This window comes from Chaetura pelagica, unplaced genomic scaffold (genome assembly GCF_000747805.2).
Source record: "Chaetura pelagica isolate M959 unplaced genomic scaffold, ChaPel_1.0 scaffold166, whole genome shotgun sequence".
NCBI classification, from domain to species: Eukaryota; Metazoa; Chordata; class Aves; order Apodiformes; family Apodidae; genus Chaetura; species Chaetura pelagica.
In genome coordinates, this window is record NW_009953758.1 from 831560 (window position 1) to 859374 (window position 27815).

Sequence of the window (27815 nt, forward strand, 5' to 3'; positions counted from 1 at the left end):
CCCAAAACTTTATGACAAAAGAGGAGCTGGAAAAAGATAGTTATTTACATTTGCTTTTTCTTTGGTGTCTCAGATAGAGTCAGCAGATGCGTGCCTAATCCTTGCCAATAAATACTGCGCTGACCCAGATGCTGAAGATGCCTCCAATATTATGAGGTAACCTCATTAATTTTTAATAGTTTTTTTGTGCTTAACTCTGGTTAGTTAACTTCTGGTGTCCAGATAGGCTGTCACCACACTCATCGGGGTTGTTCATCTTTTGCACTTAAAGAACTTCACAGGATTATTTTTTTTTTAGGGGACAGATTATAAGATTGTCTCAAAAGTTCACAGATGAGGATTCCCTAAATTCTTGCCTAAATTATTTTTGTTTAGCTGCTTTAGAAAGAGTGTGTCAGAAGAGTCACTTGAAGCTCAGGCTTTGGTACTCTTCAGTCATTTTGCAGGACCTAGGATTTTAAGTATTTGTAGTATAACGCAAATGAGAGGAAGGGAAACACAGTTATGCTGTTGCAACAAAATGTTGTGTGAGTGTATGTGCTGCGTGGGCTGCTGTTAATAACAGAACAGAAGGATCCTTAATCAGCTCATACCTCATTGCCCCTTGGTATATCTGCTTCTACAAGTAGTTAACGCTGCTTGAGGAAAAGCAAGCTATACTCTTCATCATGGTAATGGTCTTCTATTTCCATCCTCCTTTTTTACACTGAAGACCAAACATTGCTTATTTTGACTGATGGGGCACTTACCACATTAAGGACCACCAGATCTTGTTCTGCTTTCCTCCTTATATTCTCTGAAGAAAGAAGATGAGCGAGTCAGTCAGTATTTGGCAGCTGAAGTCACAACAAAGCTAAACCATTCAAGTTTTTTTATGTATTGCTTATGCAACCCTAGCTTTAATGAGACCAGTTTCTTTTTTATAACATTAAAATGCAAATTATTTGTTTAATAATCCTTTTAGGTAGAATTGGCCAGTGTTCCAAAACAATTTTACTGTCCTATCAGATGTTTTCATACTATGAATTGAAGGAAGGGGAGAAATTAGAAAAAAAATAATAGTTATTTCTCTGGAAGACATTCACTGGATACAAGAGATCTGGTTGTGGCAGGTGCAAAGCTTAAATATGCCTGATTTCATTTTCCAAACATGCTTTTGAATTTCAATGAAAGAACTGTTATTTTGATATTAATTGCATAAACACATTAGTGCTTTCTTGATAGATTTGATACATTTAATGTCATACGATGCAAAAGGGTGGAATTCTCTAGTGTTTTCTCACATTTAAATGAATATAATTCAACAAAATACAGTGTTTAATTAAATAATTCAATAAAAAATGGAAAATTAGAAGGAATACTTGTTTTCTCCTAACAAAAGATGATGTAAATTAAAAATATCACATACAGCTTTTTCAGTCTGTTTCATCCTCTAGCTTTGATATGCTTTAAAGCACAAGCCAGACCAGCAGTTTGCAAAATACTTCCTACAAAACACCAGTGTAAGCAGTTATGGCATTCAGAGTCTTATTATGACTCCATAATAATTCAGATTTTTTTCATCTTGATTGCTTTATCTTGGTTTTTTTACCCTTAATTTATATATACAGAACTGATTTATTTGGCCTGTTTCTCTCTTTAATTTCGCTCAGTACTTTTTACATTTTTCAAGTGTATTTCCTCTTTTCGTAACATGTTTTGAATCCACCTGGACACTTTTCTTTCAAACCACTTCTAATCTGTACAAAGCTGAGTATATCTTAGGCTCATTAAATAATTAAGAATGTAGTCAAGCTGCAGATTATTAAAGTAGCCCGACATTTTATGAAGTCAGAGTTCAGGTATCACTTTCAGTATTGAGCTTTGAAATAATCCATAAAAATTAGGACATTTGCATGTGGATTTATGTCGAACAAAATCATTTTTTGAAGAGTTTAAATATGATGAATATATAGTAGCTATTTATAAATAATGTGTGGTGGGGCAAAAAGAAAGGGATTCTTTTCAGACATTTGTCATTGCAAAACTCGACCAAATATATTGATTCAAAGACATGAAGATAATAATTGAAGATGACATAGCAATTGCAAGTGTATTATTTGCTTAACAAAATGAGAACAGTATCTGAACAGAGCTGCTAAAACAAGGATGTTTCTGCAAATTTCAGAAGAGTAAACCACTCAACTGAATAATTCCTGAAGTTTGATGTTCTGTAGTATTAACTGATGGTTATCAACTGAATTTGACGAGATGTAATAGGTGCTTTATATAAAGTATCTACATGGTATGCTTTACAGCCAGATGAATAAGAAAGTACAGATTTAATTGTGGGACTTGACAACACAGTAAAGATTTTGGAATACGTTATCCAAATATCCAACTAGCTAAAAGCTATTTATTTTTTCTTTTGTTTTTCTTAGAGTTATTTCAATAAAGAATTACCACCCGAAGATAAGAATTATCACTCAGATGTTGCAGTATCACAATAAGGTAATGTGACAACTAGCAGTGTCTCTCCCCAGATTTTTTTTCTTCATTGCATTCACTCATAGAGTTTTTCTACCTCCACTAGTAGTAAGCATTTTTCTTTCCAAACATAAATGTCCCTGTAAGCCTTGTCGTGTAACCACAGTACAAGGTAATTCAGTTTTATCTATATATGAAAAGGATCTTATCAAAATCGTCTGACAAATATTAATTGCCCAGGGTCTAATTCTCAAAGCTACAGTGTCCATAGTTGCTATTGATTCCAGTTAAGCTTTTAACCACTCCACTTCTATCAGTTTTGCTCATCTTATTACCCTAGAACTACCCAAGATGAATTGGTGGCCTCTTGGCAAGTAATCTAAAGTCAGTTCTTTGTGTACTTATAAAAACCCAACATTGTTTTATTGGAGAATTATAGTGATTTTGTGTTTCTTGGATGACAATGTAGACCTGAAAATTGCCGGCTGACATGTACAAAGTAAATAAAATTTAGTGTTCTTTTCATATGAATCACAATTTAGTTCCTAAAAGATCATGGAGATCAAAATTTTAAATCCACTTTGGAAAGAAATTTGGCAATTTTTTCATGGCAAGTCTGTGGCCTTTAAGTGCAGTGAAGTCAATTCTTTCAATCCTGAGATGAGGAAGTCCATAAACTGCTGATAAATAGGGTTAGAAAGAATGTATCGAAGGACAGACTACTCATATATGAGCTTCTTCTCTTATCATTTATAAAAGCATCAACCACTGCTCAGTGTTGGAGAAAAAGCTTGACAGTGTAGACCCTCCTTCAGTGAAATAAAAGAATCCTGGTACTCAGAAGATGTGAATGCTGACAGCTCCTTATACTTGTAACCTTTGGCTAGAACTAGAGCAGTTACTGTTGCTTATGATGTCCTCTTCTGTATGTGAATGGAAGGAGCTGTGTTTTTATAGAATAAAACCAAGGTGTTTCTGTGCTTTAAACAGGCTCACAGGTGAAGATCTTTCAAATACTGCATTTTTTCTTTGTATTTCCAGTGAATATGTCTTCAAGAACAGCTTTTATCAAAGTGCTGAGCTGTAATATTAACTTCTGAATGGAAACAAGCATAAAGGCTTCTGTATTTCCTTATGTTTATGCATTTTTATAAGGCAGATGAAGAAGATAATCCAATAGTGTTTTACCAACAACTGAACAATTTTAATACCTATTTAACTTAGCAATGTCAACAGTCGTGGTCTGTCTTGATCTGCTGTTTTCCTTATTCTGTTGTTATATTTAGCAGTCTTAGGAAAAAGTTTGCATTTTCACTGCCAGGTGCTGTCCTTCAGGATGGAAGAAATTAAATAGAAAAAACAGAAGATGTTGTATACCTTTTTAAATGACATTGTCTTATAAAGGTTGCAGCTTCACACAAGTTGTAATCTAAGTTATATTAGATTCCTGTATATTATGTGTGTGCCTTATGAGTCAGAGAGTAGCTTGAAGTGCCCTAAAAGGAATACAGAGAAGGGAAGAAAAACTTGAGAACGTTCTGTGGTTCATTCAGATGCGAGTACTTGGAGTGCTTCTGCCTACTCAGAAAAAGTCAAGACAAAGGAAAAAAAAAAACACAACAATAAATTAATTCACTGCTATCTCCTTCAATACTGTACTGCATTTGAGGAAGTATTTCTGCTTCTTCACCAGTGAGGTTTTGCTTGATTGTTTGTTTGTTTTCCAGGCACATCTGCTAAATATCCCAAGCTGGAACTGGAAAGAAGGGGATGATGCAATCTGTCTTGCAGAGCTCAAGCTGGGATTCATAGCCCAGAGCTGCCTGGCACCAGGCCTTTCAACAATGTTAGCCAACCTCTTCTCTATGAGGTCATTCATAAAGGTAATGTCTTGTCCCATTAGAAAGTGTTAGTCCACAATTCAGTTTGTCAGAGAGCTCAGTAGAGAACATGGCTCAAATATGAAACAGATAGGAACACACTAATAGATTTTGTAAGACAAAAAAAACCCAAACCAGCACACTTACATACGAAAGTTCTCTGCTGCAAATTGGGCAATGAGCCCAGTTCTGTCAAGTTGTGTTTTTATTTTTATTCAGCAAGTGTTTGGCTTTTAAATGATTGTTCAAAGCATAATGCATTTCAAGGGAGAGATTTCCAGTGTTTTGCGTTTTGATGTAGAAAAAACACATATTTATCTATGGGAAAAGCCCCTGCTGCTAAAACAAGAAGTATTACTTATATATGTCCCATATAGCAACAAAGTGTCCAGGAAAAAGGACTGATCATTTTGATCTTTTACATCAAGTGGCTAGTGGACCTCTGACTGTGACAGTAAATAAGGAACATGTGTTGGAACTGAAGCCTGAAATTCCTACATCATTCATATATTTGTTTCTCCTCATTCAAAGATCTCTCTTGGACTTCCATGGCAAAATTTTAACCCAGTTATTCCTAGACTTCTGTAGAAACTGTAGTAGTTCACTGGCCTTGATTGCAGCAATCAGTGCTAACTTCCTCTCATCTTTCTGGGTCACTGATTCCAAACATAAAGAATGGTCTTTTTCCAATCCCAAAAGCATTATTAATGGGGTAGAAAACATTGGAGTACAACACAGGCCATGGTCCACTTCAAATCCATTGTGCAAATAAGCAAAAAAAAAAAGAGCCTAATGTCCTCAGATGAGAAAGCCAGGACTGTTCTCATGGAGGTACACATATCAGTGCAGGACAGCAAGTTGTTATTTACTTCTTATGAACTCCTGAAATTCTTAAGATATCCTTTGGAGACCTCAAAAAAATTAGAGACAGTAGACTCCTGTCTGTCAAAAATAATCTAGACTCTTACATGGAATAAAAAAATTTCCAATTTTCAATGTGGAAACAAATTCAGACTCTGTGCTTTACTATCTGCAGTGGTGATGTTTGCATCATTGTTAATGTTCTGGAAAAAAAAACAAACCTGAACAACTTACTCTTGCGATCAGAAGTAGCTCTGAAACTTTTGTTCAGCTTCTGTCTTTCCAAAATCAGAAGGGTTCAGTTTTGTCTCACAGAGATCCAAATATATGCATATTTGCAGAAGCCTCAGTCTTAATGAAAGTTATTTTAATACTGAATTTAAAATTGCAGTGAGAAAATTGAGGAATTCAGAAAGTGGGAAAATGTACAAATATCTGACTATGTGGAAATTGTAAAAAGACACATTTACGGCCACAATTTATAGATAAATTTGTAGATAAAACATCTGCAAAAGTAAAAAAATGCAAATGTAAAGGTATCATATTTCCTGAAAATATGTCTAACCACTTACCTGTCTTCGATCCTATGTTTTCTCATTTTAAAATATATTTTTAGAATTATTTCAGTACAGTGACCAGTTGTACTATCTCACTGATTAACAGTTTTAAGCTGAAGGATCAGCTTTGTAAGGCACTACTCAGATTTCATCTGAGTATTTCTAAATATACAGAATGAGCATAAATATAGCAGTGAACCTGATTTGGAGGAAGCTATTGATGTTGGTTTTGCTCTTCTATCTCTGATTATATACAGTTGCAAACAGAATAGGATGCAGACATACCTTAGCTTGTATTACTTCAGATGTCACCTCCAAATTGCACTGAGAGAAAAAATACTGTCATATAGAGCACTGGGAGAATGCAAGACTTGTTAGTACTAGTTAAAAAGATGTTTACCGCTTAACTAAGAATGAATTTTCCAAGCGAGTAAAATGCAGATCATAATTTCCAAAGATCTCTCAGTGTATTAAAATGTAAAGCAAAGTAAGTGTACAAGTACTGACACATATTCTTTCATGACAATATAACTCAGTTTGCAACAACAAAAGGTTTATTTAGCTGAAAAGATGTTCTTTCTCCAAGCTTCTCACTCTTAAAACTGTACTTGAAAGAGAAAACTTCTACTTAGTGGTGGCTGTGAATCAACACTCTATTGCAGGAGAGCAGCTACATTGACTGGAATTGTTCAAGAGGATTCTGTTGAAAAGAAGATAACTCCCACTTCTTTTGATTGACAGCACTGAATTTAAGTACTGTCTGACCTTCATAAATTCCTTGGGCAAACATTATTAGTGTAGTCTCCTACAAATTAGGAGATTGCTAGGAAATGGACTGAAACTTCTGTAATTTTTTAAGAAAGCTTGAAATGCATGCTTGTTCCTTATCCTTCATAACATGATTAGAAAGTGATTTTAATGTGCCATAAATGTTTGATCAGTCAAAAAGAAATGATCATGATTGATGGTAACATTACACACATTTAACTAATTGTATTTTACTTGACAGCAAAATTATTTCTATTAACAGTCTGTCCAGTATTAGAGGTAAATAAACTAAGAAACCTCAAAATACTATATTTGTTCCTAATATTTTCCTTTTGGTTTAAGCAATGTAATCTCATATGGAATATTTTATGTTCTCTTTGGTACTGAACAGAAAAAATACGAAAAGCAGCTCAAAAATCAGCTTAAAGCAAGAAAGATTGTACAAAATATGACAGGTTAAGCAAAAAAAAACCCAACAACCTCAAACCCACAATCCAGCTTTACACCTGTAAACTGTATTGCAATAGTACATCTTTATTACTTGCATAGTCTCAGAAAAAGATGGAAATACAGTACTGCAATTTCTATATTGTTTGGATTAGCAAATATATACCAGAAGTCTACCCATATGAAAAACATTACAGAGTAAGTAAACAGAAGAAAAGGCAGAGGTGGTCAAATTTAGTCTCTTTATGCAAGCCAATATGAGTTGGTATTCTCGTGTAAATTAAGAAAGTATGGAATGTGGTTCTTGAGTGTAACTCAAGTCCACAAACAAGTTAGTTTTGTCTTTACTCTGTTGTTAAGGTGGTACACCTCATTCCAGTTCTGAAAAATTATCTAGAGCAATCTCAATTCTCCTTTAAGATCTGGGTTCTTTTGACAGCTGTTGCTCACATCACACATATGCAATGCCCACTTCTCCCACTACACTCCTTTCTTATTCAGACTGAAAGAGAGGCATAATAAAGCCCCACAGATTTACATCAGTCAGGTGATTACTACACTGATGGAACACATCAGCTTGTTTGCTTTTTATTTTAGGCCACCTAGGCAGCCTTGGGTTGTTCTAAAGTATGAGATGAGGGTATGCACAGTGAATTTCTTAAAACGAAGGAGAATTATATAAAGGGAGTGGAGACAGTCTGCAACTTCTCACCTTACTGTGAGGAGACTGCATGATAAACTGATTACCAGATCTTTCTTACAGGATTTAGGTCAAATACTAGCATAGCCTTTGCCAAAGACAATTATTTTCTAAAAGCTGTGCCTGAATATGATGCATAGAGTCTAGGAACTAAAAGCCACTGTGTTTGAAAGCTGTTTGCTATTTACAAATACTGTCGGTCCTTGTGAGTTAGACTTTTGTCTTGGAATGAAGTCTTATCATGAAATGTGTTTTTCAGTCAATCATTTGAATAGAACAATCTGTCTTTTGCATTATGATTGGCTAAAATACTGCCTTGTTTTGTTAATTTTGAAAGTATTAGAAGTAGAGCCTGTATACCTTCAGTTAAAACCTTTCAAGGCCAGCATCTGAAGAATTAAATGTCTTAATATTTCAAGAATCTCTCTCTGCTTTGATCTACTACAAGACTCTACATTAGTATGAACAGTGAAAAAGTATGTATTTCTCTCATTTCGAATTAGAACTAAATTTAATTGACATATTTGATGTTTTTTAAAACATACCCTTTTCATTCAACTTTTAAAAAACATTATTGCATAGAGAAAGAGCTGTGGGAATAGTTGTCTGAAGCTGTAAAACTTTTATACCACTAAGGATATTTGCTAGCTTTGATTTAAGCAGATAATGGTATTGAGTGAAGAGGTAGTTGATAATTTATAATACTTAAGGAAATTAAATTATAATATTTTAAATCTGAAGAGCTTCAATTTTTACTAGAAATGTATGAACTGCCAAGTACATCTCTGTCAGATTTTAATATCCATATCTAAAAACATAATAAAACCAGACACAAAAAGCAGCTTAGAAGAACTGAAAGGGCATTCTTTATAGGTTAACATGAGGAAATGTTTCAAATGTATTTATTTCAATGTACAATTTATTTTCAAGAAATTAGGATTATTCTATGTATACTGTCTTTTAATTCTTATATATGTTAGGAAAAAAACAAAAACGTGGTTTCTCTGTGTAGAAGAGAATTGTAAAATTAAATGTCAGGAATCCCTGAAAGCATTCTGAGCCTAGGGGGTGGCAGGAGTCCCTGTATTGGATAGAAACAACTTGGTAAGGGCTCAAGAAATTTTTGTCAGTGAAGATGTTATTTTCTAGGCATTATTTTGTAAAACATTGAACTACCTGCCCTTCTGGGCATCTTTGAATAGAAAATGTTATATGCATTATATAAAGGAAATAGGTACCAATTTTCATGTTGTTTAGTCAACACTTTTTTTTTTTTTTTTTTTAATATAGAAACATTATTTTGAAAAGACCATTCAGAATTTCTGAACTGCATGCATTTAAAGAACTGCACACTTGGACAAGCATGCTGAAAAAAAAAAAAAAAAAAGTTAGTAATCTTGCTCTATTCTAATGGCCTTTGACAACAGAACTAAAACATTTAAGTGCTATTCTAGAGATATAATTAATAGAATTAACTCATTCTTTTACTGTAATTTTTGTGAGTTTTTTTGTTATTCTGTTAGATAGGTTTGTTTTTCAAAGTAAATGTATGTCTGAAAGAATAATCACAGAGTGGTTTGGATTGGAAGGGACTTTAAGGATCATCTAGTTCCAACCCCCTTGCATGGGCAGGGACACCTCACAGTAGACCAGGTTGCTCAAAGCATCATCCAACCTGGCCTTGAACAGTTCCAGGGATGAGGCATCCACAATCTCCCTGGGGAACCTGTTCCAGTGTCTCACCACCCTCACACCAACTAATTTCTTCCTAATGTCTAACCTAAATCTATCCTCTTCCAGTTTAAAACCATAACCTTTTGTCTTATCACTGTATGCCCTTGTAAAAATGTCAAATGGATTATCATCTTCCAAACACTGGAAATTATTCTCACAGACTTTGTCCTGTTTTGTGCTCTTTCCTTGGTGCTGATGAGTTGAGCTTATTCAATGATAGGGAGCAGAGTTTACAGCTGCTTTCACTGTGCTATAAAGGAATGTTCATTATGTCACTTCCTTAATGTTTACAATGATACCTCATCATCCTCTCCCTGTTTTTCCTTTCAAAAAAAAAACCCAAAAAGACTTGAACATTAGTTCTCTGTCTTGATAGTTAGACAGAAGATATTAGATAGCATTATCAGGTTCACATACATTCAATCTCTTTCTTGTAACTACATCAATACACTGAGAAGTAAATAAGATGGGTGAGTTGGGGCTGCTTCTGATAATTACACTGCCAGTGGGTAGGACTGGACTGGGTGTACTAGTGTTTTAGGTTTTTTCCTAGTAATACTAGTGGTTGTGTTTGCAAGATAAATATAGTTTTTTCCTCTTTCTGTCACCATGTCTCTAGGACATGACAGTATTATGTAAGTTTATTTACTGATAACAACATGTGTCTATATACAGATAGAAGAGAGCAGAGGAACATTGCAACTTAGAGATTAAAATTAGATTTCTTCTCTTGGGATACACTGTTATTTTCCAGCTATTCTTCATCTAGGCTATTGAATCAGTGGGTAATTTGTTGTATGAATTTCCAGGAGACAGAAATGCAACGTAACATATTCAGGGGAAGATAATCACTTGCTTATACTACTAGAGGGGAACTTGGGCCACACAGATTTAAGTCACTGTGGTGGTATGGCACATTCTGTGTGAGGTCCAATGGTTGCCTAAACTCTCTTTACCTTTTCCCGTGCCTGTCATTGGAATCACTTGAATTTTGTTGCTATTTATTAAAATTTCCTCTTGCATTTTTAACATCTCTGAAGAAAAAATATTACTTCTTACTGTTTGTACCAAAACAACATCCTGTGATAACATTTGGCTCTGATTTAACATTAAACTCAAAAGAAAATTCTATGCACTTAATAATTTATAGTGTGGTCACCAGTAGAAGGTAGTAAAAGACTCCTTGTTACCCCATCAACCACTAATTGTACTGTTTTGTTGTCTTTCTAGGATCTTACATTTACTCATATGGCTGCAGTATCAGCTTCAAGTATGTTAGTTATTTAACTTAAGGGATAAAAATAACACAACGACCTGCAAAGCCTTAGGTTCATGCAGGAGAAGTTTTTTATAAATATCAATGCTCATTTTCTCTAAGGAAAGGCATGTAGAAGTGCCTTTTGTTGGTTCTTGGTGTGTGCTTGACATGTATAATATTTGATGAGTAAAGGAGGTCCAAATTAAAAAAAAGGAAAAGAATTGTTCTTGATCAATTTTTGTGTCTTCATTCAACAGTTACACTTTACATGAGATCTGTGGATGTGTATGTATGAGGCTAAATGAAATGGAAATAACATACAAGAAATGAGAAGAGGTAAAAGGTAGAATAAACTATAACAGGAGCCAATAATATAGTTGGGTTTTATTGTTGTTGGTTTTTTCCCCACAGTAAAGTGGTTCGCTCTTACTGTGTTTTTGTATGTCATGCCTTCTGATGTTCTTGTGTTGTTCCTCACTGCAGCTTTTATGTGACATTTTATTATTTTCTAAATATTGGGAGGCATTAGCTTCTGCTTTAATTACTCTGCCAACAAAGAGACAATCCCTCATCCCAAAGCAGTATTTCACTGTTTAATTATTGATAATCTTTTTTCACCAATACAGTATTTTCCAGTAAATAAAAAAGATTTTTCTGAAGATGGCATGCCCCATCCCTGGAAGTGTTCAAAGACAGATTGGAGGGGACTTTGAGCAACCTGGTCTAGTGGAAGGTGTCCTTGCCTATGGCAGGAGGGTCAGAACTAGATGGTTTTTGAAAGTCTGTTTCAACACAAACACTCTGTGATTCTATGATCTAAATTCCTAACTTCTCTGATTGTCAGTTATCCACAGAGGTAACGATGAACAGTAGGTAAAGCCTGGTGTCACTCTCTGATATCAGAATTAAACAAGCCATTTAGCTTCCTGGAACCCACAGTACTTAATAGATTTATATTTTCTGCTGAAATGTGCTTGTTCAGCCAACAAGTTAAACTTTACCATTGAAAACTTTTCACTGAAACTAAGTCTATTCTTTTTGTCTCAACTGTATTAGTCCATACTGTGCAAAGGTAGAAAATACAAGTATCAGATTCTACTGTCAGGAACTAAAATAGGATAGGCAGTAATTATTTGCAGTAACAGAATTATCTTTATAACTCTAAAACTGAAACTGCATTAGGTTTTTCTTTATTTTTCAAGTTAAAACAAAAGTTATTTTTGTCTTTGTAAGCACAGCAATATTTTCAGCTAGGCTTTAATCAAGGCATATATTTCAATAACCAGATAAATTATTTTCATTGTTTTACTGAATTACATTTTTGGTAACCTTGATTAGTAGCATCTTGAATCAAACTAACCCCAAATTAATTTCTTCATGCTTCTATAAAGTTCATGTAACATTTAACTATTGCCCATTATTTTCAGCCAACTGACATGTGAAGCATGTATTTCATAAATACATTTAGACAGTTTTTTCCTCTTTATATTAACCATTAAATTTTGGCAACTAAATGTATAGATAAGTATGGGTAAGTAGCAGATGAGTATCAGTAAGTTCTGAGATGGAAAGGACAACAATCGCTCATGTTGTGGTTAAGTATTTTAAAGGAAAATAAACAAACATTATGAAGAATCAGATTTGTTGGGATATTCAGTTTTTGAGGTTAACTGCAGCAGCAGATGTAAAATATCATCGCAAAGGCTTAAAATAGTCAAGTAACCACTGTTTCATAAGTATTTTTTCTCACTTTAAGGATTTTTAAATTAGTGTCTTACTGAAATGGATTGTGGGAGAAACCTGCCTCTATTAAAACTCAAACTGCAAGACTCAGGGAATTAGGAAGGCAATATCAAACACTGAAGGTTTTTAATAATTGTTTAATTTGTAGCAAACTAGCAAGTACTGCCTTCCAAAAAATACCAGGCAGGTGATCACCTCTCTTTTTGAAATCACAGGGAAATAACATCATGGTTCAGGGGGAAAGAAATTGCAAAGATCATCTTAGTCCATATCTTAAAATAACATTTTTCAGCATCCTAAATATCGGCAGTTTTTTTTAAATTAATTAATCAGCATTTCATACTATCCTAGCAGAATGTATTTTAAACAATCCAATCACTTCATGAAGGTTAATTTAACACTAACCAGTATCTATGTAGCTTTTTCACTGCTTTGTGAATGAGAAAGAGGTTTCTTCTGTTCTTTCTTGATCTTTGACTAAGAGTGAGCACTTAACTGTAGGTCTGATCTGCAGTTCCTTCCTCCGAAGCAAAACCATCTGCCTAAGGGTAATGAACACAAGGGAAGAAAGTAGAAATGAGAGTCACGTAATGTATTTATATTTTTTTTTCCAACCCAGGTGGTGCCAATCTAAGAAAAATGCACAAAATAGGCCATATGTTACAATCATGTCCTTGCAATCATTACTTATTTTACTTACCAAGCCTGCACTTTATCTATTTTCTATATATAAAGAGTTGCTGATCATCAACATTTGCAAGTTTCACATAAATAAAAAGTTATAAAAAAATGTTATATGACTTCTCTGTGTGTGGTGGAGAATAACGCAATGCAAATCCCTTTTAGCATCCCACTTGGTCTCTGAATGGTGAAACAACTTATATGGAAGAAATTTCTTTTGATTGTTTGCAGCCCACTTGTCCAGGACTGTATGATTTGGAACATCTCCATATTACAATTTATTCTTGCAGTTGTTTACTTCTTCAGATCTAAAGTAGCTGGTTACTTGGCAACCTATCATCAGGAGAGAAAATGTAAAGGAAATAAATTAATTGTAATTTATATTTGACCAGTTTCTTAAAAAAGTTTCCAATCCTTCTGTTATTTAGAACATTCATTTGAAAGAGTGCTTTTTGACTGGTTTAACATGGGGAAAAGATTGGTGAATCCAAATTAGTACTCACACTGCAGGATGAAAATGCAAACATATAAAATACTACACAAGTCCTGTGAAGATAACTGTGGGATTCAGATTTTGTCAGTGTTGCAAAAATTGTTTGTCCAAGAGAGATGTCACCAACGTCCTGTGAAAGTAATAGTATACTATATAATGGTATTGTATAATATAAACATAATAGTAATAATAAGTCATTTATTAACAATATAATACATTTATTTAATAGCACATTATTATAACATAATGATGATGTTGTTTGAAATTTTTTTTTCTTGATTTTTTCAAACTTGAATCATTATGTCAAATCACACTTGTTTCTTTCTGCTTTGTGCTGTTCAGACAATGAACCTAAGCATGTTAGAATTAGTAGAGAAGGTTCGAGTAGTTTAAATGAGCTGTGGATCAGCCTATTACAGAGGAGAAGTGCTTTTAAGTTGCAAAAGTGTTTGAAAAGCTCAGCATTATGATGATGATTATAACATTTCAATACAAGCCATGTGTGGACGAGGTATGAAAATGCCTCTTTATGTTAACGAATTGGCGGAGTTGTAGCTCTTATATATGCTGCTAGAACACCGCCCTCCTGCCATGTGCTTCTGCAACCGTAGAGGCTTAGATGTAATTAATTCCCTTTCTGATGCCTTTTAGTGTGGCTGTTGCTTTATTTCCTGGTAATAATATAGTACTGGTTTTGCTCACTGAGCTTCATATGTACAATGGTACTGTATGCCTCACTGTTTTTGATTCCGACTATCTGTGAAATGCTAGTTTGACATGGAATTGGTCTTTCTGTCTCTTAAAAGTAGTTTCTTCTAACCTGATTTAGGCATTTTTTCACAGATTATCCTGATTAGTGGAAGACAAGAGGTCTGTATGATTTAAGCATAGAATCAATGACTAAGTTGATGCAGGCAAAGAAGATTACTATGATATGTACCTTGAAAAAGGATTTTGAAAGATGCTGATGTGGAAGTAAGATAAATAGCTGTCTGGGAAAGCACTGTCAGTGGGTGACTATTCATCCTCTAGTACATGGCAGTTACGCAGCCTAACATTTTTATTTCATAAAAGAGTTAAGAGGGTAATAGAAAGCAAGATATACAGGACATTAGTCTAGAGAAACAGTTTTGTTGGTATTGTGGATGATGTTAGGTAATGATATAGTAGAGAAGAGAAACACAGAGACAGACTCAAGGGCAGAAGTGCACATCTCTGAATTTAGCAGTAAAGATTTTCTTCAGTTGTCCTGAAGTACTGATGACTCTTGAAGAAATTGTTTCAAAATATGCTTCTCATATTTCCTTGGAATATTAATTGTCATAAAAACTTGTTAGATTATTTGTTAAAATCTGATTAAACAATTGTTTGTAAATTTAAATAAGGCTTTTTTGGGTGTTTTTCTTTTTTTATACTCAGAACTTTGCATCTGTATTTCTGTGTTTTAGATTGAGGAGGATACATGGCAGAAATATTATCTCGAAGGAGTTGCAAATGAAATGTATACAGAATATCTGTCTAGTGCCTTTGTGGGTTTGTCCTTCCCTGCAGTTTGTGAGTAAGTAGAAACACATATTAATTATATAAGCATTTGCCTTCTCTCAAGTGTAATCTAAGGTTTCTGCAGGAAACCTTTTCACTCTGCTACAATCCTGATGCTGCTACTTCAGATGGGATCCAATAAAGTAAATATTTAAGCAATCACTGCATGGAAGTATTCCAAGCATTGTAATGCCTGATTTCAGAAGAGATTTGGAATTAAGTAATTATAAATGAAAGCATAAATGTTCTCAGTGTTGAACAAATTAATCAGCAATCAATTTAAATTTGGTTATTTACTTCTAAGTACTGTCCTGTTGTTTCTTCTAATGCTTTATTTTCTTTGAATAGTGGTTGTCAGTGTCAGTCTTGGTTTATGTCACATTCAAAGGAAAATATTTATTCATTAAAACAGATGTAGTCATATAAGCACTGTGGCATGCAGAGCTCTGTGGAACTGGTTGCAAATCACTTTTTAACAAGTGAAACATGACATTTAAAAAAAGTTCTGTAATGAGAAATGAGTATTTGAAGCATATAGCATATAACCATAGCATAAGCCATTCTACAACTTTATTTCTAGAGACTGAAAATCCTTATATTTGTCTTAGAATGATTATGTGAATGAGAGATTTATGTGCATGAGGTTTCTACCTTAAATACTATCATAGAGTCATAGAATCTTAGGGGCTGGAAGGGACCTCGAGAGATCATCTAGTCCAACCCCCCTGCCAGAGCAGGGTCACCTAGAGTACATCACACAGGAACTCATCCAGGTGGGTTTTGAATGTCTCCAGTGAGGGAGACTCCACAACCTCCCTGGGCAGTCTGTTCCAGTGCTCTGTCACTCTTACAGTAAAAAAATTTTTTTGGATATTCACCTTGAACCTCCTATGCTCCAATTTACACCCATGGCCACAAACATAGGATAGTGCAGTCATATTTCCTCTTCTGTTGACATTGTTCTTCGTTAGAGCTGTATCAAAAGGTCACAAGACTGTGTACAGCTTTTGCTAGACACTGTTTAAATGCTTATAAAGAAACAGCACGTTCTCTGAAGAGGTTGATGTCTAACTAGATAACATAGCAAAACTTCTGCAGACTCCATCCTTAGAGGAGGAAATAGAGAAAGAGATGTAATCTCTTACGTAAAGGAGAATTATTTTGCTTTAACTCCTCTGACTTCCTCCATCTTTTCTGATAAATGTAAGTTATGGCATAAGAATGAGGGAGAAACAACTCTTAGACAAATATTAGCCAATTAAAAATCTGTGTTATTCTGACATGTAGCTGACAGGGCCCAGTCTTCAATTTGCTAGTAAAATGAAGTGGCTTGCAGTCCATTCTTCCACTGTGTTGATTAGACTGTGACTAAGTTACTGAGAGAAAATATGTATTACTTATAAGTAAAAAACTTTGGATATCTTGAAATAGAAAGCCTCCTAATATCTACTAGAAATGTCTATTATATTCAATATGAATGGTAATTTATGGTGTGTTTACACTAACTACAATCATGAAAACAATCTCCACGCCAAACTGTTGTCAAACATGGTTGGGTTTTTATATGAGTTCTTAGAGACATGTGACTGAGACTGTATTTGACTTAAAGCTGACGTTCATTTAACTGTGCTGGTGGACTTAAGATAAAATATTAAAGAAAGAGCATTTATTGAGATTTAGAGACATGTCTAAACTTTGGAGCTCTCCTCAAGCATTTGATTATCTAGAGGCTTAATTAACTGTGTTTCCTAGTTTAAATTAAATAAAATTATTTGTCTCAGTTTTTCCAACAATTTAATAACTCTATTCAATTAAAATTAATTAAAGCACATTGAAAATTAAAATAGAGTGTTGCATATTAATGAGTAGGTATTTTCATTACCTTAAGAATTGGCTGTTCAATTTCCAGAAAAACTGAAAGACACTAAGAAATTTGTTGCATTGGTTTGTGAAGAGGAAATAAAACCAGTGGACAAGCTTAGTGTGCTCAACTATCCACAAAAGATACAGACTTTGAGAACAGTTTTTGTAGCTTTTAAAATTCATGTGGTCAATGACATTTTAAAACCGTGGTACTAAATGAGATCTTGCTTGCTGGTCTAAGGATGTGATTCTTTAGTAAACAGGCTGCCATACAGTTTGGATAACAAAGTGGGTATGGAAACATCTCTTTCAGTGGGACTGGGACACTTGATATAGGTGAAGAATTTCAAGCTTTTGATGTCAACACCAGGGTGAAGAATTAGATGGAAATAGAAGTTAATATCAGTTTGTATTGATGCAGGATAACTCTGAGTATATGTGTGTCTTCTGTGTGAACATATTCCCACCAATCTATTTTCAGTACATGAATGTATTCCATTCTGTGCCCTTGGATATTGTTGAATCCAGTGTGGATGATGCTAATTGAAGAGTAAACTAACCAAACTGTCCCACACTAGCACAGAATCTTCTAGTGGGCCTTCCAATATTTACTAATGCAAAGCTAACTTTCATCCACATTCTAGGCCCACCATTCTCCACCCAACATTTTTTCTGCTGAGGTTAGCACATATATGGATTCACACTTGACCTAGAAGTGGAAAGAACATATAAAAGCTGTCCACTTCTCTTAATATATCTTATATTTGGCACATTTGTTGTTGGTTCTGTTTTTTAAGTCATTCAATCAAATGTCATCACCATGTTTAAATAAAATGCAAAATCAGAGAAATATCATTATATCTGTACTTGTGCAGTGTATTGTTGAGTGGTTTATAGCAATGGCTTATATTCCCACATCAGTCAGTTTTTTGAATATTTCATAACAGACCCTTTAGTGAGCTAATCACAAAAGTCACTGTCCTGACAAAGGAGAACTAAGTCAGGTGAGCAGGTGATACTTAGCACTTCTCTGTGTGTTCTCTCTCAGCTCCACAACAGATTATTTATCTTATTGATACAGTCATAGAATTAGCACCACTCTGTAGTCAGGGAGTGACTCCAACCCCGAATTTCATTCAACATTGCAGATGTGTGTCAAAGCTAAGGTCAGCTGAGGTGGCTGCCAAGCCACAATACAGTCTCTAGACTAACAATGTCTAAATTAAGCTTTCCATCTTCTGACGGTGATTAAAATCAGACCCTGTCTTATTCTGTCAGAGATTTCTCCTTTATTTTACACTTGCCTCCAAGTGCTCTCAGAAACTGTTCTCTGGGTCCCCCCAGCAAAAGGTAGGCTACCCACACTGCCTCCACCCAGCCAATGAAGATGTGCTAAATAGTCTCCTCAGGCACACCTGTGAGACAGCAAGAGCCAACCCATGAAAACAGATTTTGTAAGGTCCCACTGTACTGCCTCATTACATCTCAGTGGACAGCAATCTTTTTGGAAGTATGAAAAGGCTGCTTTGAATAGCCATGTATCAGCACAGAGGCCTTACACTCCCAACAGTTCTTCTTTAATACTTTTAAAATATGTAGGCATATGTTACCAATACTTACTCCATGGTTTTGGATAACCTGAATTTTACTACACTTGGTGCAAGCAGTAATTAGTAGATCAGTAATTAGTGGTCAAATTTTGGCTCATTAATTCAAAACTCTGTATATGTGGCAACCATGTTTCTAGTTTGTGCCTAGAAATTTAACAATACCCACTTTCATAAAGCAAGCATAGCTTCTTTGTGCTTAAAACCTTCCGGAGAGCTCTTAGAGGAGTAATATCCTTACTTAGATCTTATTCCAACATATCAGCTATGAATGGGTGCCAGAAAGAACAGTGGAATTATAAGGATTTTAGCAGTACAAGAGCACACAAAAGTAATGAGAAACAAATATTTGTGTGGATTGGAGTAGGATATCTTCCACAACATTTCGCAGCACTTCATTGCATTTCAAGTTAGGAACCATCTTGCAAACCAAGATAACATTTGATGTGGAAAATACAGAGAAAAATCAATGTAGTGTTCTGTATTGACGTTTATTACATTCAGTGTTTTCATAACAGACTTACAGGTCAGAAACCAAAAACTTAAAATACTCAGCTCATGTCCTCACTACCATCCCTAATAATGGTAATGGTATCCACTGCTGTGAGCAGCAAATTTATTTGCTCATCTGCTCTTGGTTTTATCAGCAGCCACTGACTGGAACTGGTACTAGTCATTAATTTGTATGAAGTACTTCTGTGTGTATATTTGTGTATATAGAGAGAGTAATGTATGTCATTATGAGTGATGTATGTCATATTATCATGAGTGACACAAGTCAGTTTACACACTCTATTACAGTCTTTATATAGTGACTTATGAACCCATTAGAAAAGAGCCTGATCTTTATCAAGACCCACCCATATTCTCTAGATGCCTTTGTAGTAAAATGTATACTTGGTATTCTGTACTCGCTCTGCATGTCTACTTTTCCTGCTACTATGAATTCCACATTATCCTAGTAGAGTTCTTTTCCCCCTTTCTTTCCCCCTCTTCTTTCCCTCCCTTCTCTCTCCCCCTACACCTTCCCCCCTACTCTTTCGCCCCTACTTTCCCCACTACTTTTCCCGTTTTCAGCCTTTCTCCCCCTCAATCAAGAATTCAGTAGCAATCATGGTTTTGTCTGCCCATTTCAGATATTGGCTGGAGTTCTTGGAATAGAATAAGACTCTTAATTGACTTTGAAAAAAAGTTAAACTAATTTTTCCCCCTATCTATAGAGTGGTGTCCCTCAGGAGTCAGTATTGGGACCACTGCTGTTTGTCATCTTTGTTGGAGACGTGGACAGTGGGATTGAGCGTATCCTCAGCAAGTTTGCTGATGATACCAAGCTGTGTGGTGTGGTTGACACCCAGAGGGAAGGGAGGTCATCCAGAGCGATCGTGACAGGCTGGAAAGGTGGTCCAGTGCCAACCTCATGAAGTTCAACAAGACCAAGTGCAGGGTCCTGCACTTGGGTCAGGGCAAACCCAGACATAAATACAGGCTGAGGGAAGAATGGCTGGAGAGCAGTGCTGAGGAGAAGGACTTGGGGGTGGTAGTTGATGAGAAGCTTGACATGAGTCACCAGTGTGTGCTGGAGCCCAGAGAGTAACTGCATCCTGGGCTGCATGAAGAGTGGCCAGCAGGGCCAGTGAGGGGATTCTGCCCTTCTACTCTGCTCTTGTGAGACCCCACCTGGAATATTGTGTACAGCTCTGGAGCCCTCAGCACAGGAAAGGTTTAGACCTGTTGGAGCGGGTCTAGAGAAGGTCCATGAAGATGATCAAAGGCCTGGAGTGCCCCTGCTGTGAAGACAGGCTGTTCATCCTAGAGAAGAGAAGGCTTCAGGGAGACCTTATAGCAGCCTTCCAGTACTTGAAAGGGGCCTACAGGAAAGCTGGGGAGGGGCTTTTCATCAGAGAAGACAGTGGTAGGACAAGGGGTAATGGTTAGGGGAGATTTAGGTTAGATATTAGGAAGAAATTATTCACTAGAAAGGTGGTGAGGAACTGGAATGGGTTACCCAGGGAGGTTGTTGATGCCCCATCCCTGGAGGTTTTTAAGGCCAGGTTGGATGAGGTTTTGTGCAGCCTGGTCTAGTGGTAGGGTTCCCTGCTCATGGCAGGGGGGTTGGAACTTGGTGATCTTTAAGGTCCCTTTCAACTTTAATGATTCTATTATTCTGTGATTCTATCTATCTTTCTGTGTTACTTCCCAATAATGAGACATCACCTGCTTCCCCAAACAAGGAGACTACACAGATTCTTCTACAATCCTTTGAAAGGATAATTTTAAGATAAAAATATATTCAAGTATTACATTGCAAAAGTTGAACACTGCAAAGTAATTGTATTGCACATATCCTTATGTGATATGTGGCACATTGCTGCAGCATTCTCATGCATCCATGCTCATATGTAATTATTCTCTTATCCTGAAGAAATAGCACAAATTAACTGTTCACAGTGATTTCTGGAGCTTACTACAGAAAAGAAATATTATCAGTTTAGCAGCTGATTCCTTGTTTTCTGTAAGTATGTGACTGATGCAAAGTATAGAGAATGTTGGTTAGATTTGCCTGAAGAACATAAACATTCTCAAAAATATGTGCAAAAATTCTAATAACACTAAAGTAAGGAAATTTGTGCAGAAGCACTGACCACTGGAAAGGTTAGCACATGATACGGAAGATGACAGACATCCCTAATTGAAAAGTGACTCCTGGCATAGCTTGTGACAAATGTACAGAACAGGAAGCAAGTAGCATTGAATTTTCATGCAGTTCAGTGACAAAATTAGAAAATGTTTTCTAGTTATTTTATTTTTTTAAAAAAAGCTTGGTTTCTTTGTTTATTATCAGAGGGCCTACTAGCTGTAAGCAAATGGTAGTGTGCTAACAGTTCTGCAAGTCTATGAATATGACCCTTGAATTTTTCTAATAAATAGGCACTTGTAGAGACATTCACAACTGAAAAAATGTGTATCAGAATTTAGGTCCCATATATTGTTTAGAAATTGCTTCCAGCCACGCTGTTCCTATATGACAATAGTTGGCAAATATGGACTCATTAATAGTATACTCTCCTATACATATTTTCTCAGGAACGCACACTACAATCAACATTCCGGCAGATTTGAAAAATTTGCTCAAAACACCCACAGCTACAGCCAAATTAAATTTTATGTTGTGTATTTTAACCTTTTTATTATTGCTTAAGTAGACTTAGTAACATAGTATTGGTGCTTGTGCTGCTGTTCTCAATTTGTCAGTCTGTTTCTTTAGGAAAATGTCACTGAAATAGATTAAATTATGATTAATTATAATTAAATCATTAATTATCATTAAATTATCATTGAAATAGAAAAACCTTAATACAAGTTTTGTATATACCTAAATGAAAAATATGGAGATTATCTTAATGTTATTTCTTAAAGAAAATACATACAATGCAGCCATCTCTGTGTACGTGATGTTGGTTGTGAAGGACTGACTCTTGGCCTCTTCTCTTCCTGCAGACTGGTGTTTGCGAAACTAAAGCTCTTAATGATAGCCATAGAATACAAGTCGGAGAAACGAGAAAGCAGGTAAGTCCAATGCCTACGGATTTTAAGTTCTAGAAGGCACTGTCAAGAATTTGCCTGCTTCTTTTTCTTGAATAAACATAGCTATTCTAACATTTTTGAAACATTTCAGAGTCTAATTAGCATGCCATCACATTACACCATTTCACATAACACTGAAAGGCTTTTATGTGTGACCTGTTCTTCCCTAAAATTAATTTTAGTGAGGATATTTAGTAGAAGACAACAGTGTCCCATCTCCAGAAGTGCAATTAAGTTTTACTTGAACAAACCTCACAGTGTTTTTGATCATAGTCTATCAGTTTCAATTGGAGGTCCAACTTATTTTTTCTGAAGATGGAAAAGTGGAAAATAGATGTCATAACAAAACTCATTATGGCTATGTGTATTTTCAAAATAATAATTACATTTAAATAAATTTGGAAGAACCAATTCAGATAGGATATGGAATAAACATAGTATTTATGTGTGTCTGTTCTGACAGACCTTGCATGTATGGATAACATCATGAAACAGGAAAATATTAATTTAGCCTTGAAATCACCAACTGGCTGCTGGCTGACTCCTTTCCTCAACCACCAAAAAAAAAATAAAAAAATCAAAATCAAACTAATTATGAGAGACTCAGAGAGAAGAAAATAAACATTTCATGTGGGCTTTTTGTACAAAAATTCATAAAATCTGAGTGAACATTGAAGTCAGTCTTCTGTCAACTTGCTCATTAGTATTTTACACAACATTCATTTTTGTGTAATAAAAATGTTATAAATGTGCTCTGCAACATTTAGAAAGGCATATAATAAAAATATGACTATACTGACTCTGAGCTGAATGTTATTTGCCTCTGTCAAAACTTACATTCTTTTCTACTGTAGTAAATCTGGAGTGAAACATATTAGTTAATCTTACTTTTGGCCACTAATTGCCTTAAACTTTTGACTGCAATTGTTTCTCCTCACAGCAGAACCGGTTCTGTCATCTGAACTCATGCTGCAATTTCTGAGGTTTTGAGAGTTTATTTTAATGTTTATTATTATATGTTGTCATTTTTCTTCTTGAAAATAGCTATAAAAACTACATGGGATGTTTGATATGGAAAATACAACTGCTTATAAGAGTATTTCCATGTCCTTTAGTTGGTTTTGCTTGATTCTTTCCTATGTTATAAAGTGGTGTGTGAAGTGGTGTAAGTGCTATTGGGTATTATTTTTGTCTGCACTGTATTGATTAAGAAATCCTTTTTTGGAATACCAATTTTTTTAAATGTTTCCAGCTCTTATGGGCTCTTAAAGATCTTAAGATTCCATTGAATGATCTCATTCTGCATTAGCTAATGTAAAGCAAAATATTTATTACTCTTTTGTTTCTTAACAGTTTAATCTCTTCCTAGAAAAAAAGAAAAATATGATAGTGGCAGCAGTGGAACTGTTTACCAGATTTTGTGTTTCCAGTATTAGAGAATATTTGGTTTCTGTTGGGTCTTCTAAGAATTATTGCCCAACTTTAGATTGTCAGTACTTCAGTTGTCATTTACTTGCATAACTGCTAATATTACAGTGATTTTCAGTAGTAACAGATAATTCATTATTTCCATATAACTCTTCACACTAGCTTCAGTGAGAGTTGGATTCTTAATCCCAAGGTGATACAGGGGATCCCACAAAAAATAACACAATGTGATACTATCATGTATTTCTTCTTAAATCCACACAGGTAACAGTTCACCACTAAAAAATTGCAGGAAACAATTATAACAAAGGAGTGCTAACAGCTGCATTTTGTGAATACATAGACTTTAACATTTTCTTATAACCCTGTTCTATAGTAATATCTCCTGACTTTATTTCTGAGTGATAATTTTACAGTCACTGTTCAGTGCATTACAGCTACCTGCAGCATATATTCACTGTTCTACTTGTTCTTATGCTCTTCAACCCAAATATGCCAAGTACATGTTTGTGGTTATCTGAGCTGAAGCCTTTTACTCTAAGCAGAAAAGTAATGGAAAAAAAAGCTTCATTTTCTCTCTTATTTGGATACACTTCCCTTTTCTTGCATCTTAATTGAAAAGATGTGGAATTAAGATGAAAATGAGAATAACATGGTTTACAAGTGAAAGCTGTATTTGAATAAGATAAATTTGTCATTTGTCAATTCTGTTTGTTGATGTTGACTTTGGAAATATTTGCTGCATATCTTAAATTCTTCATCGGTGATTTTTCATAAAGGTACAGAGGGAACTGATTTATGGTACCCTTTTAACTTTCATTTTTTATGAAAGTGACTAAGTAGATATTGCTGGTTTGTTTTTTCTTGTAGTTTAGATTAATATTTTGTAAGACTATTGAGAGTTTTTGCATAGTTTGAAGTTCAGAGCAACAATGATAAATACAAATATAAATTTAGAATACTGCCTTGGTGGTAGCCTTTTATTAAGAGCTAGTATTTCCTGCCATAGAGGAAATTTTCAAAACATTCTTTTGATCTAAGGGATGAGATCTTACTCCTGTAAGTTACTAGTCACAATAGAATATCTATGTAAGTAAATTATATAACTAATTTTTTACTTACACCAGGAGTTCCTGTTAAGATTAGTTTCAACTGCCTTCATCACTTTGCTCTCAGAGCTAAAGAAATACGAAATTAATTCAGAAGTGCGTGCTGCTCTCAAAAGTCATAATGTGAGGGCATTCTAGTTTTCCCAATCCCCTCTCTAAATTTTCACCTCAGTGTAAGAGGTAGATCTTAGTACCATTTTAAGTCAATGGCACAATTTCCATTGACTTTGTTAATGTCTTCATTACATGTAGAATGACATAAATACTTACTTATGCACTTTTGTTCCCCAGGCAGTCTCCTAAATGCTATTTTTCTAGAGCTTTCTGATTACTACCAAATTCAGTTAACTCTACCATAGGGAATTTGAGATGAATAGTAATTATAAATGATCAGAACTCTCTCCAAGCTAATATTAATGTATAAGGTAACAGTAGGTGACCTTGCAGTGGGATTTATTCTCCTTTATTCCTGGCTTCTAATGAAGTTGCACAAAATAGTAAGCACACCTTTATAACAAATTATGGCAGTACTACATGATTATAAACAATTTATCGTTTTACAAGATTTCTTAGAAACAGAATGTTAAAGTTTTCAAGCCTAACTATAGGTAATATAGTAATAGATATGATAAATACAAACTTGTTTTCACATAGTGGGTAAAGTATCTATATGTGTCTCTTTTGGGGCAACTGATTCTTATCAGGTTATCTTAAAGATTAATTACAATGACCATTATAAGATTTTTTTTTTCTTTTACATTTATATATTTAATAATTTTAAAATTACGGCTCTGTTATCAAAGAAACCTCTGAGTTTACAAAACATGACTGAATTTATTGGTTTTCAGACCAGCTGCTAAGGTCTGCACTTCAGTAGTTCCAGGTCCCAATATGAGTTAGCCTTTCCTTCATCTCTAATTAGTATCTCAGAATATTATAATTAGTTATTAAGAGCAGGAATAACTTATTTAATAAGTTTCTGTGTCCCTAATGCAAACCAAATACTTTAGTTTAAAAAATGGTCTTTGTTAGTTCATTGGTAGAGAGGTTTTACTTCTGTAGAAAATATGCTGAAAGAACATGGAGAACATCAACCTGAAGCAAGCAGAGCTTGCTGAATAGATAGCAGAAATATGAGTTCAAAATGCAGACATTCAAACTCCTCATCTGATGTCCCTTTTAGAGATATTATTGCCTTCCTTTTTCCCTTATTTTTTTTTTCTTTTTCCACATGAGTAAGCAAGAAGGAAAGCCTAACTGGGATTCTTCCCTCCTGCATCCCGTGTTCACTCCTCTTGTTAAATTTTCTTTGTCTATCCATGTATTTGTTCTCATTCTCAGCAGAAAAACCTTTAAGCCTTGAAGATAAAGGGTTTTTTTGCTTTTGCTTTGGTGTCAGTTGATTTCTTATCAAAGTGTTTTGATTTGAAATTTTCTTCTTGTCGTTCGCAGAAGCCGAAAGCGGTATGCCCTCTTCGTTACCTTTCCTTCCAACCTCAATCCTACCTCCACTCCTTCTAACTTCAGGACTAATTCCTTGCCAAGAACCCAGGAAGATAACATCTTTGTCTATCTTTCTCTGTATATACACACACATATATACATATATATATATTCATCTGTCTATGTGTGTGTGTATATATATATCTATATCTGTGTGTATATTTATATATGAGCCCCCAATCTCAAAGAGGAGAGATAATAACATTTTGGCTCTCCATTGGTTCTTGTGACTCACGCACTAACTTCTTTGCAGGAAGTACAAAATAAAAAAAGTATAAGTTTTTCAGGCACTTTTTTTCCCCCTGTGGAGTCATTGGTGTCTCAGATTATTGCAACTGAGAAGCAGACTTTACTGTTAAAATCTCCCCTCCTCTTTCTTCATTTGTACTGTATCGTGATTATGTCTATTTCGTCTTTACCAGCCCTTGTGCTGCCATATTGTCTCCATCTTCACACCCTCATTGATGTCCTTCTTTCTCCAGAGTCTTCCTTCAGAACACATCTTACAGTACAGCAGTTCATGTTTTCTTGTAGTCTCACCTTCCATTAACAACAACCAAATATCTGATTCTTTGCATTGCTGATCCTGTTTTGAGCCCAATTATTCATAATACAGTACTCATTAAAGCTATTGTACTGTTCCAGTGAAAGTGTCATGGGTAGTCTGTACTTTATATCACATTCATTTTAATTACATTTATTAAACTCATTTATGAAGATGTTACTGAATATATTTCTTTCTCACTTTTTCCTTTGGGATGGCACGTTAAGCATTTTCTTTCAGTATACCATGCTGTGTGCCTGTCTCTGGACTACATTCTATCTTACTGCTCTTGGTTTGGATGAAGTAAACAAGGAATGCTCTTCCATATCCTCTCATGTTCTCATCTCTCTTCCCCCTCCCAGCTTTGTTTTTTGTTTGCTTATGGTAATCTGTTTGACTGGCAGTGGTTCTCTATGGAGACCCATTCTCATTATCCAGACATTTCAATTTCCTTCTACATCATGCTCTCCCAACTTAAATTTCCATGTCTGTTCTGTTGTTTGTGTTTTATGTCTTATATTTATTTAATTTTTTTGTCTCATTCTCCTGTGATTTCTGAAGTAGATGTGTAGAAAGAGAGGTGGCTTCCTGTCAGTTTGGCATTATTGATATGATCCAACTGCAGAGAAGTTACTGCAACACTTAGCATCTTCAAGGATCTGCAGTTGTTGCACCTCTACTTCGCTTCTTGCTTTTAAGTATATATTATCTTGTGGTGAAGGCATGTTACTGCTGGCATGATGAGCAATATGAAGAAGTGTTGTACCAAGTGAATCTGCTTGCTCCCAGAATAGAGTATAGGTGCTGCTTCATTGTAATGATAATCAATCACATCTGGAACCAGAAGGAAAAATTTAATTGTTTCAAACTGTATTGAATTCACCAGCACCGTTGAACTAGTTTGGACTATGCCTCAATAAAATAGCTTATGCACATCCTGTAGACCATGACTTAGTTGTTGGTATTATAAAGAACTTAATTCCTGGGAGCAACCTTTTATATGCTTTTAGTAATTAAGCTTTAATATACTGTAGCATGTAATGTGC

At 35.0% G+C, this 27815-nt stretch overlaps 1 protein-coding gene across 18 annotated transcripts in view; it reads left to right on the forward strand.

The window, feature by feature from the left end:
- KCNMA1 (potassium large conductance calcium-activated channel, subfamily M, alpha member 1) overlaps nt 1–27815 on the forward strand; it is a 447141-nt gene that overhangs the window by 310338 nt on the left and 108988 nt on the right. For 11 of the 18 annotated variants that reach the window (XM_010000726.1, XM_010000733.1, XM_010000723.1 and 8 more), the window contains exons 12-16: nt 74–156; nt 2421–2490; nt 4194–4349; nt 15037–15146; nt 22099–22167. In XM_010000726.1, the coding sequence (XP_009999028.1) occupies nt 74–156; nt 2421–2490; nt 4194–4349; nt 15037–15146; nt 22099–22167 (488 nt within the window). Of the gene's footprint in view, nt 1–73; nt 157–2420; nt 2491–4193; nt 4350–15036; nt 15147–22098; nt 22168–26174; nt 26187–27815 lie in introns of all 18 variants that reach the window. The other 7 variants (XM_010000727.1, XM_010000731.1, XM_010000728.1 and 4 more) reach the window with 1 other exon arrangement.